This window comes from Ciconia boyciana, chromosome 3 (assembly GCF_034638445.1).
Source record: "Ciconia boyciana chromosome 3, ASM3463844v1, whole genome shotgun sequence".
NCBI classification, from domain to species: Eukaryota; Metazoa; Chordata; class Aves; order Ciconiiformes; family Ciconiidae; genus Ciconia; species Ciconia boyciana.
Genome location: NC_132936.1, coordinates 63,571,346 through 63,584,281, shown reverse-complemented (window position 1 = coordinate 63,584,281; position 12,936 = coordinate 63,571,346). Strand labels below are relative to the sequence as shown.

Here is a 12,936-nt window from a genome sequence, read left to right as displayed (position 1 = left end):
AGAAGTACAGTAGCTTGCTAAATTCCATGCACATAAAGGCATTTCTTGTACATGTGCTGACAAACATTGTATTTTGCTGCCCTGAAAAAAGCAAAGCTGAAGGGTGTTACTTGAATATTGTCCATTCAAATAAATGGATGAAAAAGAGAAAATATACCATAGCTTGTATTGACATACAAACACTTCTATATATATGGATACCTGAGGGTGTTTCATTTTTTTGTGGAGGGGTTCTACAAAACATGACCTCCATTCCCTTAAACACATACTCTTAAAACTAGAAACATTTCAGTTCCCCCCCCATTTGGCTTCCTAAACCTGTCCTAAGCATCTGTATTATGTTATCCAACACACTGGCTGCTAACAATACAATCAATATAAAAGGTTATTTAGGGGGCATGGCTTTTTTCTGTCCTCAAAATACAAAGCTTATTTTAACAGGGATTTGAACTCTTTCACTGTGGAAAATGTCTTAGAACCATTTGAAAAAAAAAGAAAAAAAAAAGGAAAAACGAAGCACACTGGAATTAAAATTTTTTGGAGTATGAAAACAGGAAATTTGCTTTAATAAACATTTTTCTGCACATCAGCATAAAATATATTTTTTCAGTTTCATAACTTGATTGTAAAATTTTACAGGGCAGGAACTTGGCGTGCCAGGCACTGACCTAAACGCCTATTATTTCACTGCTTTTAGAAAAGAATATCTGACCACTTACGCATCAATATTTTTGTAGAATATTGACATACAGACTCTACTGTTGTGCTTCAAACAGTAAAACTTATTCTTACCTTACAGACAGTAACCTCACTCAGGCTACAGCAAAGATGAAGAGATTCCTGACATTTACTGAGCTAGAGGGCTACCTAGAGGTAACAAACTTCCAATCAGATAAGCAAAACAACAGCTGGGTTGTACATAAATGTTTTTCCCTCTGTGGATATGGATTTTTTTATAACTCTGCTTTGGGCCTAATAATCTTTCAGCAATATGACATATCGGGTGATCATTAAAAGGTTTTTTTTAAACAAACCAACCAAGTACAAAAAAATTATTATATCAGTTTGTAAATTTTTGAAAACAGTAGTTGTTACTTTACTCATACAAAGTATCCACATTTTATGTAATACCATATTGATCACACAGGTCTCGGTGAAAATATTTTAAATACTGTTGCTTAAGTACTGTAAAAAGTCCCCCCAATTGCTTTTGAATTGGAAGAAGAGAAGAAAAGCTCCTGTAGGTCAGTGATTTTCAAATTAGTTTTCACTCATTCATATAATATTACGTGACCCAGACACTGTTGGAATTGAATGGAGGAAGCACAGTTACCAATGGCTGAAAGTTCAGATATTTGTATAGTGGCTTACTTCGTAAAAGATTATATCATCATTTACAACAGGTCAGCTATATGAAGCAGTTAATGTGGATTTAAGGTTTTTTTGTAGATGGACCTTCATTCAAAAATAACGCCAATGCATGAGAAAATTTTGAATGTGTGTAGGATCATTACATACAACAGCATCCTAATCACTTCATCTGCTCAATTTGTTAAAAAGACTCTCAAAATAAACATTTGCTTGCTGACCAGTGGCTGAAAAAAAATCCTGTGCAATTACTTAACCATCTAAAATTAACTTAACTGCCTAAAACCATTGAGAAAATAATTTGCCATTTCTTCTGTTTTCCTTCAGACTACATAAATCAAGCCACAGCTGTGCTCATCCAACATCCAGTATCCAATTCAATGGCCTAACACAAAGTTAAAAATCCTACTGAGGCTTCACGTCTGTCCTGGTTTCAGCTGAGACAGAGTTAATTCTCTTTATAGTGGCTGGTGTGGGGCTATGTTTTGGATTTGTGCTGAAAACAGTGTTGATAATACAGAGATGGTTTAGTTGTTGCTGCACCAGTCAAGGACTTTTCAGCTTCCCATGCTCTGCCAGGTGCACAAGAAGCTGGGGGGGGACACAGCCAGGATAGTTGATCCAAACTGACCAAAGGGCTATTCCATACCATATGGCATCATGCTCAGTATATAAAGCTGGGGAAGAAGAAGGAAAGGGGGACCATTTGGAGTGATGGTGTTTGTCTTCCCATCACCGTTACGCGTGATGGAGCCCTGCTGTCCTGGAGATGGCTGGACACCTGCCTGCCCATGGGAAGGAGTGAATGAATTCCTTGCTTTGCTTTGCTTGTGTGCACGGCTTTTGCTTTCCCTATTAAACTGTCTTTATCTCAACCCATGAGTTTTCTTACTTTTGCTCTTCCAATTCTCTCCCCCATCCCACCGGGGGGGAGTGAGCAAGCGGCTGCGTGGTGCTTAGCTGCCGGCTGGGGCTAAACCATGACAACATCCCAAACACATCATCTCCAAAGGAGAAGACAAGGCTGACAAATGGATGTATGTTCAGAGTTCCTTTACAACACTGGGTGAGAGACCTTCGTGAGGCCTCCAGGAAAGGGAGTATGTTTTACGGACCATGTTTGCACCAGCTACAGTAACGTGGGCACAAGAGGGGCACTGGCTTGCTGCTGGGATATCCAGGTTCTGTAGTACAAACAAGGAACAAAACCAAACAGGTGGAAACAATTCTAAATCGGGAACATTAGTCAGAAAATACCGGGGTTTATGCTTATCTGTAACAGAAAGTGTTAAGGATACTGTGTGCTTTAATACTAAATATATTTTTTCCTCATGTGGGATTAGTGCTCACCCTCCATAAAATAATTTATGCATTACATAAGACTGGAAGATATACTTTTCTCTTGGCAAAGCAGGCAGAATAAACAACGTTCTCCAAAGGATTGGTTGGAGCCTGCAGAAGTGCTGGTGCAGCATGGTGATTTGCTGCTGACAAGCCCTGATCCCCGTGTTTGTGCTACTGCAAAACATACCAGCATATTACAATGGGAGACCAGACCCCGATATGAACGAGCTGTCCTGATAAGAAATTACCTTCAAGTGAGCCCTCAGGCTCCTGCTACACAATGAGCACACATACTTCCTTCTTAACTACACATAGCTCGGGGTAAGCATGGAGTAACACTGCCATTATCCCAGACTCCTAGGGATTGAAACAGTAAAACAGGCGCTGTCATGGGAAAGTGTGGAGGGCAGGTATAACCAGCTCCCCATGGGCCACAGTCAGGGCCACAACTCCATCAAAGTAGGCGCTGTGCAAATACGTGGTGGTGGTGGTGGTGGTGGTGTCGTCCAGACGCTCAAGCTTTTACAATCTAAGGCAAAATGCACAAGACACAGAAAAGCACTACTGGCCAGGATGACACACAGGTGGTTCCAAAACAAAACGAGCTTAACTGTTCAAGATATTTTTTTTATTTTGAATCTCACATAGGATGTTCTTCCAATACTGTCTAGAAGCCTGTACTTAGCACCTTCACAATGACTTACCAGCATTTCTTCAAAGCACCTTGTTAGCACCATCTACTTCACATGGAAACCTAAGAATTTAGGCCTGGAAAGTACTACTAATCCAAACAAAACCACTAAAAACCAGTATTTTAGTCCAGAAAAAGAAATTCATTCTGCTTCTTCTGCCAACCAAAAGCCACTAAACATGCTTTGTTGGGCAAACCATTCTGCATTATCCCTGTTTCACAAGGAAAACCTGCAAGGGACATTAAATATGATCAGCGACAGAGGAAAAGTCAGGGTCCATCCTGGCACTCTAATTCCGAAGTCTTTAATTCCCAGTCTCATGTTTAACACTGTCTACCCACATCCTTTCAGGGGACAGGTAACAGGTACCTTTAGGGTGATGACTACAGATGGCTGCAATTTAAAAAGTAATCCAAAGTCTACTCCTCTGAAACCTTATCTGAAATCCTGCAGGACACATCAATACATCTTCTATGGCAAAACAAAAATACTGTCTATCAAGAAAGTGTGAAGAAATCTTGTCTCTCTAGTCTACAAAGCAGAGGTCTCAGAGAAGCATATGCCAAGTCCTCTAGTATGAAGAAGGACTAGCAGTCACTTGTCTTCCTCAGCCAATTTGAATAAAAAATTAACTTTTACAAAAGATGAAGGTGAACCAGAAAGTCTGGGTGGGATTTAGTTCTCAGGAAATTTTTGAAAATAAATCAAACACTAGGGATAATCGAACACTAGGGATGGTCTTAAGTATAAAGTGTAGTAAGTATAAAGTAAACTGAGTCTTAATCAGTTCTCAAGTGCTGACCCTGCATAGGTTCTAAGGTCACATCCAGGAAACAAACTACAGGAAAAACCCTAACTTGATACCTAAGCATTTTGATCAGAAAATTTAAGATCTCAACCCAGTTCCTTCTGGCAAAAATATTTAGGAAGTTGGTTCTGTTCCAATGAAAAAGCCTTGGCATGAAAAGAGAGCTGTCATTCCCTAGTATTAATATTCATTGCCATGTAAAACGATCAAGTGACTTATTTAAAAAAATCATAGCCTTGAAGTTATATTGAGGTATCATTCCATTGTTGCAAAAGGATGGCTGCCTGAAACTTGCTCATGGACTGCAGCTCTCCGTACCTGAACCCCTTTTCCTAAGAGTTAACTGATCATACTTGACAGTGATTAAGAGGAAATGCATAACCCAGCTACTGCTGAAGTAGCAATTCCAATATCCCATGGTATAAATGGAACACAGAAACCATTTTTATAACAAAGATAATGTTATTTTTCTCACACTGAAAATAAAGTTAAAATGTGTTAAATGAAGTAGAATATTCTGTGAAGTTGAGTAGTTGGAGTGTGCTGGACTCTTCTTAAATCACTTGTGGGTTTAAAATATGTAGAACTCCTTAAGGACCTATTTACATTACAATGAAGACTAGTAACTTGACTAAACATATAAATTCACAAGGTGTTAACAATTCTTAAGTCTTATACAACTATACATTCAGTGTGCATCTTCCCCATACATGGCTTTAAAAAACCCACCAAAACTAAAAAACTTGTTATAAGGAAATTCACTGCTTCTGTCAGAAGCAAAAAGCAGTATACCAACTCCAAATCCATGAAAACAGACATCTTGCCTACCTTTAGTGCAAATCTGAAATTGGTGCTGTTCTATGGTGCTATTCTAGCCTAAGCAAATGAATGTATCTTACTGCAACCTTCTTGTAGGTTGTGAATGCTCACAGAGCATCTTTTTCTTTACCCAGCATATCCTATTTCTCTACAAGGTTATAGTTGGACAGGAAACCCAGTGACGATACCGCAATGCAGCATATGACTTTGAATCAGCTTTCTCCATAAATATTGAGGAAAATGCAAAGGGGAACAACTTCAGATATTAAATACACAACACGAGGTGAACAGCCTTCCACATCCTCTATGGAGGTAAAAAAGTAACAGCCAAACAACTTCTTCAGAATTTTATTGAAGCAAAAAGGTTATCAACTTTATGTTTACTCATTCTTTTCAGTGATAGTTCCTTTTCCTTTCACTTCAAGATCATCTTAGAATTACAATTCACCTGGACACAAACATTCCTTCCTTCTTCCACTGATATCCTTTCTATTTTCTCCCTCCAACAGCAAATTAGAATAGTCCCCTCTGAAACTTTAGTATGTGCTGGTATTGGTGCTTCACCTCACAAGATACCATTAGTAGATTTATGAGAGAGTAAGTTGTATCAGCAGTTTTCCCACATTGAGCTGACCTCAAGCTAAATTGAAAAAAAACAAACCCTAAGATCTATTGTTTGCCATGCTAGAGCAACCAAAATTTTATCAAACAGCCCAAAAACCTTAAGCAGGTTAACTTCACATAATCATATACATCCAGAAAGCAAGTATCTATACATTATTTACTTGCCTAAACTCTCTTTGTAGTCAGTGAAGTGTATCTGAACTAGGGACCATGCTCTTCTCCATTCTCCTGGGCCATTTTGAGTTAAAAACAAAATGAAAAGCTGTATTTTAGCCACAAAGCCAAACATCTGGAAAAGCTGTTTGCTTGCACAGGCTTTGCAAAGACTTCCTCAAATTTGAGGATATAAGTCTCTGGATTTCATTTTTTTAAAAAATCTTCACCCACTACTGTGGAAGAGCATATTGGATTGCATGTTTGTTACCCTGTGTCTAGAGATTTAAGGAATTAAGATGACTCTACTACTCCTAGCAGGTAAAGTAAGTGCTTCTGTATACAAGAATCAGATACTCAACATTATTAGCCAAACTCCACTGACAAAGTTTTTCAACAGTTAGTGTCTTTCAACTCCATTTAAAAAGGATTACTCTTACAAATTATTTCTATTCTCAGCATTTAGAAACCTCCAGTAATTTAATGAAATATCCATGTCATGGTTTAGCTTCAGTCAGCAACTAAGCACCACACAGGCACTCACTCACCCTCCTCCCCCCAGTGGGATGGGGGAGACAATGAGAAGAGTAAAAGTGAGAACACTTACGGGTTGAGATAAGAACAGTTTAATAATTGGGGAAAAAAATATATATAATAATAAATTGTAATGAAAAGGAAAACATCAAGAGAGGAACAAAACCCATGGGGGGAAAAAAAGAAAGTGATGCAACTGCTCACCACCCACAGACTGACACCCAGCCAGTCCCTGAGCAGCAATCACTGCCCCCCCGGCCAACTCCCCCCAGTTTCTATACTGAGCATGACGCCCTATGGTACAGAATAGCCCTTTGGCCAGTGTGGGTCAGCTGTCCTGGCTGTGTCCCCTCCCAGCTTCTTGTGCGCCCAGCAGAGCATCAGAAACTGAAAAGTCCTTGATGAGTATAAGCACTGCTTAGCAACAACTAAAACAGTCTGTTATCACATTATTCTCCTACTAAATCCAAAACACAGCACTATACCAGCTACTAGGAAGAAAATTAACTCTATCCCAGCCAAAACCAGGACAATCTGTAACTAAGGCTCTAATCTGTAGAAGTGAACTTCTGTAATATCAGCTCTATTCAAACACATCCAAATCAAAAATTGTAACATCCATACATGTTAAGAACTTCCCCCTATCTGTAATACTAGCTTGCCATTAACTAAAACATTAAAAGCTACTGTTTAACTCATTTACTGAGAAAGTCACAGACAAGACTGAACATATATCAGTTCAGCACAAGGATACATTTCTTGTTTTTAACCAGACTTGGAATAGGTGACTCCATCATCAAGTATACCTGAAAAGGCTGCTACAGGGAACCTCTCACAAATCCAAGTCACCCAGATCTAGCTACTAGAAAGCTGTGAAAGGGCAAAAACCAAGACACTTCAAGAGCTTTAATAAGAGCTGTAAGAAAGTACACCTGAGCCCAGCATCTGGAGAGGTCCACCTCTATACTTGCCCCACATACTCACATTCATATCCTCGTGATCAGCATAATGGAGCAATTCCTTATGACTCCACTTAGAGCTGCTCCACAGAAAATGTAAGACATAACTTGCAGGAGAAAAGTAATCTTGAATTCTAGTCCCAATCTCACCTTATTGTCAAAAAGCAAAAAAATTTACAAAAACACGAGTTCTATACATCATCCAACTACTAGGGAAACAAAGACACCAGGCAAGTCAGAGTTCAACACTGCCTTGTTCATGCAGTGAGATCTCAACTACTTAGCTACCTTGACTACTGAGAACTCCTACAGAATCCGATCTACAAGTACATGACAATACTTCTTATAAGAAGCTAATTCTACCCATAATTTGCTTCAGAACTGAGGGGGAAAGACCCAACAAGACACACCTTGTATCAAGTACATTCCCTGAGTAAATCGAGATAGGATTTAAAAAATTCCTGCAACATCTCAGAAGATTTGGGTAACGGTTAAGGCCGTTCTCCTCATTTATTTCAGCAGAGGGAGCCAAATTTTCATCACAGATGCAGCAGTACTTCAGCCTTTCCCTAACAAGTTACTCAGAACCCCTACAGAAGCACAGGCCTAAGCACTGCCAAGCAAAGATAGTAATCAACTGTCAGCATTTTTGCAACTGAGAAGCTGTGCAAAATTCCAGAAGTTAGTAACCTCTGGTGTAGCAGGAAACAGAAGCACCCTAGAATAGGAATGGCAGGGATTACCATTATCTTTTTAGCAAGCTGACAGAGTTAACATACTAAAACTACACCAAGACCTGCAAAGTCCTTTCATCTTCTGATGTTATCCTTTGCAACTCAAAGAACTATTCCACAAAGACCCACCCATTAATCACACACACACAAGTCAGGTTCAAAATTTATTTTCCGTTCATTTCTTGCACTTGAAGTACTCTTCGATGACATCTTTGGCCTGAGATTCCTTGCCATAGTCCTGTAACACAAGATAATCCATTAATAACATACAGACCCCTTGAAGATTTTGCAACCTGTTTTTAAAAGGACAACTGAGACTGACATGTTTTCTCAAGGCATTCCCAAATATTACCAAAATTCCATACAAGTAACCTCAAGCAATCTGCCAGCTGCTTTCCCTTCGTTCTAATAAATGACTACTCTAATAAAGGACTGTTGTATTTCATTCAAGTGTAGCACCCATTGGTATGGATTCAAACAAATTCTTAATTTCTGCTTAAAGAAAGCCAAGTAAAGTATGTGACAGTCACAAAAGTATGAAAACACATGCAGAAAGCATTAGTCTTTATTGTGAAGATGTAGCCATCTCTTGGGACCTCAAAGACAACAAAGTCTTCAAGGCTCGTACTGTGGCTTTACTTTACCAGCTGTATTTTAAAATATGGTCTGCAAAACATTTTCAAGTTGAGCAGACACATTTAACTGGCATTTTTTTCTTCAGCAAAACTTCATCTCTTCTAGTTAAAAGGCCTTTCCTTTAATGCTTACTGGCAAGTGGGCATAGATACTTTAAGGACACAACCATTAACTCACAAAATTAATATAAGTATTTTAAATAAACATGAAAGGGAATATATATCAGGGAAGCAGTTTACTTTCACTATCAACAATGAAAAGCAACTGTTTTAAAAAAATAATCTAAGAGCTCTATTTACTAGTCCCTTATCTAAAGCATCCTTATCTTTACTACTTATTTTTAGAAGTCAAGAAATAAGCTAGAATTAACATCATCTTACTTTGACAACCACACAACTGCAGCCCACTACTTTGCGAGGTTTTCCTTCTCTGTCAATCTTGCAGAGGCCTACCCATTCACCCAGTTTCTTGTTGTCATCAACCTGTGTAAAACATGGCATCACATTAGAACTAGTCACTTCTAACATAACTGGGTTCACCAAAAAAGCTGCTGTACTCTCAGAAGTATTGGGTAACGGATGGCTCTTTCCTCACGAGTATCAGTAGAGGGAGCCAAAGTATCATCATTGTACAGCTCGTTAAGTATTTCAATTTGAAGAAAAAGTCACATTAAGACTCCTCCCATGCTCCACGACCACTTGCAGCACTAATTCTATTTCTTATTATACAAGACACAAAAATTCATTTCAACTTTGTAAAATACCTGATACACATCCTTTGCAATTTACATCCAGCTTGTGTACTGCTTATATGACAATCACATAGAACTAAACCAATCTCTACTGCCAAGAGAAATTTTGCTTAGATAAGCCATATACAGAATTATGGCATAGTTTTTCAAAGGTTCAGCTCTCTATATGCTGAAACTAGCAGCTTATATTGCAAGCAGGGTAACTGTTCCAAACTTGTGTCTGAAGTTCCGACACTCACCTTTATTAAGTTGATCTGATGTTCTGCACAAAGTGCTTCAACTAACTTTACATACGTGGGTTCATCACAATTTGAAGCCAGAACACAAAGATGGGCTTGGCGTCTAAAAAAAATGAAAACTGACAAATGTAACTTCAGACACTGCTTAAACTTTCTTTAATAATCAAAGCTGCAAAGACCAAAATTCAGCACATGCATTTCTAGACAACCACCTCCTAAGTTTAATTTTTGGTTTGAGACACCATACACTTTTGAGATACTAAATATACTTCTGATATGATCTACTATTTTTTATGTTTTTCATATACATAATAGGCTACTCATACATTGTTAGCTTTATCATCAGATTCTATTCCAGTTTCGGAAGCTTCTAAAAATCCCACTAAATACATTCTCAGCCATTGGAAAAAGATGTAATGACTGGATAAACACCAGGTCCCATAAAGAACTGGTGTCATTGTTAGACAGCAACCAAGTTACAAGTTGCTTTTTCTTGTTTACCTCAGATTACAATAATTTAACATTATAGTTGTAAATATTAAAAGCTTGAATTCCCATGTCAAGTTGTTATAAGCTCTTCAGAACAATCTTTTCTACTTACGTTCACAGAAGCTGTTATGACAGGGCCCCAATTCTAATTAGGCTCTTTGTATACTGTGGTACAATGTTAAGAATACCAAAGGGATACCTGACAACAAAGAGAGCTGTGTAGGTCTTCTATGCTTAACCTAATGTAATTTGACCACTGCAAACAAAGCCATTTTTCTCTATGGCCTTCTTCATCATGAGTTTCACCAGAATGTTTCAGAAACATTTCCAACCGAGAACCATCACACACAAATGTACATAAACCTTGTACATACATCATCCTCTTGATGCACACCCTATGAAGTTGTAGCTGAACTCAAAAGAACTTGTACAAACTAGCTGTCGGTCACCTAAGTTGTATTTCTCTTTCACTATTTGGTACCTTGTCTTAGAGCTTTTCGCATACAGGTTTGTCAGACTGCTGTTCTCACTCATAAGAGTGAAGGGGTATCCGACAAATTGTTAAGTCATCACCCAAACACTGTAGCATTACACTTAAGCACTATCCATTCTTAAAAGCACATGCCTATATGTAGACACACACACAGGTGTGCGTGTATGTGTATATATACACATATATATAGTACCTCACCCTACCAAGAAACCATAAGTAATTACCATGGTTGGCACATATATGACAAGTTTAATATTGTTTTGATACTGTACCAAAGCAATTATTTACAGCTGCAACACAAAAAAAATGAAGCTAGCAAATAAATAAAGGCAAGCTATGAATTTCAGTTTTTCCCCATAAAAACTAGACCAACTCTTCCAGGTTAACTCTGACATACATATTAACCCTCCCCAATTAAAAATCTTTGAAAGTTTTGGGAAGAGTTTATCATTTCTTAAAAGCCAAGGTTCTTGAGCCCCAGATTTCTATAGCTACATACCGCAAGCACCATTCCATTTTCTTCACAAAACCAACTCACATGAAAACTCGATGGCACTGGGGCCACAAAAAGACAGAACGGAATACACTAAGTGCTGGTATTCTTGAGTCACTGAGTTTAGCACCTGCATTTTAGGATCACAATTAAAGACCCCAAAACAGAGACAGCAAAAGACAAAACTCCTTGGCAGAAAAACATGATCTTGCAAAAGCTTTCAACTAAACATCTGGACAAAGTGAGCACCGTATGTGTTCAACATACCTCACCCAGTTTTACTATTCACCATAGACAAAATAGGAACACCACTTACTTGTCCAAGGCTTTGGCTGCTTCACGAATACCACGAGCTAGGCCATCATGGATAAGTGCGGTCTTCAGCACTTCTTGCAGGGCGGTGTTAACATCCATTACACCTCCAGCAGTAATGCTAAAGAGAAGACAGATATTATTGCTCTGACGGTGCCAAAGTCCTACAACCGTGAGCGAAAGCTTCCGCTCACCTGCAAGCATCCAATCATTAAAAAAACACAGAAGGCGGGCAAGCTAAAGAACCGAGCCAAAGGAGAAATGGAAAGAAGAAACTAAGAGAGATGAAACCCTCCTGGCAAGGCAGCCAGCTGCGCGCTCTTCACGCTGCCTGACGCAGCGGGGGCAGCCGTGCACACAGCACCCTGTCAGCCAGGCCCCACGCCGAGCACCCAGCCTCCGCCTGCAGGAAGCATGCGGCAGCTCCACGGCGGGGCCTGCGCAGGCCGCGAGCGGCCGGAGCTGCAAGGCCCGACGTGGAGCGGCGCGAAACGGCGCGGTCAGGCGAGACGCGGCCCCTCCGCCCGCCGCCCCCAATGGCCCCGGCCCCGCTCACCCTTCCTCGGCCATGGCGCTCTCGGTGGGTGCTGTTCCCGCCCGGGTTCCTGCTGCAAATACAGACACAGGCCGCCCCGGTGAGTCGCGCCGGCCGCCCCGGGGCCCCCGCCCGGCCCGCTCCCGCCGCGATGCCCCGCCGGCCGCGGGGATTCAGCCCGGCAGGCCCCGGCGCCATCGCGGCTACTCACCCCGGCAGCGCCGCCAGCCGCAAGCGAAAGAGAAGGCGGGGCCTTCCGCCGCACGCTCTTATGGCACGCGAGGACCCCAGCCCGCGCCGGCGCGGAGGCTGTCCGCGGCGCTGCCTGATCCGCCGCTGCCCGCCGAGCCACCGCTCCCGCGTAGCCACGCAGGCGGCGGCGGGGCCGCGGGGCCTCCCTCCCTCCCTCGGTGCCGGAGCAGGCCCGGCCCGGCAGACAGGCAGCGCGGCCTCCTGGGGGGGGAGCCAACTGCAGCAGCCCGCTAGCGGCCACCTGGGGCTAGGGAGCACCCGGGGCTGGGTCCCATCATCTTCCCTAGAGCAGTAAGCGCACCTGTTGCTGCTGAAGTGGTCTGGCTTCAAATGGCACCGTTCCTCAATGCCTGGCAGCCTGGAGGAAGATGGGGAACAACCCCTACTTAAATCTCCGCTGTCTTTCAGCAGGGGTTACAGGGTGTAGCTCTAACTCCCAAATCCAAAAAGTGGGACTGCACATTGCCCTCAGATGCTCCCACAGGTTACGTGTACGTGTGCATGGGCAGCACAAGCGATTCAGCTGATCTGTGCATGGGCAGCGTGGCCACCACGTTTCAAACATGTTACTTGCCCAGGTGCTGTCGGTCTGACGTGGGACTTTGTCCATCCTGTCTGTTTCAGACTTGACAATTTGACCGTTGGGTGGTCTACACATTGACATCTTTGTAAAAAATACGTAGTGACAAAATAGAACAAAA

The 12,936-nt window shown here is 41.3% G+C and overlaps 1 protein-coding gene and 4 non-coding genes across 6 annotated transcripts; all 5 read right to left on the bottom strand.

Annotated features, from left to right (window-relative positions):
* Positions 1-7,766: 7,766 nt before the first annotated feature.
* LOC140650422 (small nucleolar RNA SNORD100) lies at positions 7,767-7,851 on the bottom strand. Its single transcript, XR_012041989.1, has one exon. It is a non-coding gene; the product is annotated as a small nucleolar RNA SNORD100 (small nucleolar RNA).
* Positions 7,852-8,186: 335 nt separating this feature from the next.
* Positions 8,187-12,299, bottom strand: RPS12 (ribosomal protein S12). 2 transcript variants are annotated; one of them, XM_072855889.1, is made up of 6 exons: positions 12,195-12,299; positions 12,005-12,056; positions 11,453-11,569; positions 9,662-9,764; positions 9,052-9,153; positions 8,187-8,273 (listed from the first exon to the last, which is right to left on the bottom strand). In XM_072855889.1, the coding sequence occupies exons 2-6, from the start codon at positions 12,016-12,018 to the stop codon at positions 8,211-8,213; spliced, it is 399 nt and encodes a 132-aa protein (XP_072711990.1). In that variant the 5' UTR covers positions 12,019-12,056; positions 12,195-12,299; the 3' UTR covers positions 8,187-8,210. The 2 variants fall into 2 exon arrangements, with proteins under 2 accessions (XP_072711990.1, XP_072711991.1); XM_072855890.1 differs by having other exon boundaries at positions 12,005-12,053; positions 12,195-12,267.
* Positions 8,610-8,744, bottom strand: LOC140650420 (small nucleolar RNA SNORA33). The gene has a single exon (XR_012041987.1). It is a non-coding gene; the product is annotated as a small nucleolar RNA SNORA33 (small nucleolar RNA).
* LOC140650421 (small nucleolar RNA SNORD100) lies at positions 9,221-9,306 on the bottom strand. The gene has a single exon (XR_012041988.1). It is a non-coding gene; the product is annotated as a small nucleolar RNA SNORD100 (small nucleolar RNA).
* On the bottom strand, positions 10,658-10,729 carry LOC140650409 (small nucleolar RNA SNORD101). The gene has a single exon (XR_012041976.1). It is a non-coding gene; the product is annotated as a small nucleolar RNA SNORD101 (small nucleolar RNA).
* Positions 12,300-12,936: the final 637 nt, after the last annotated feature.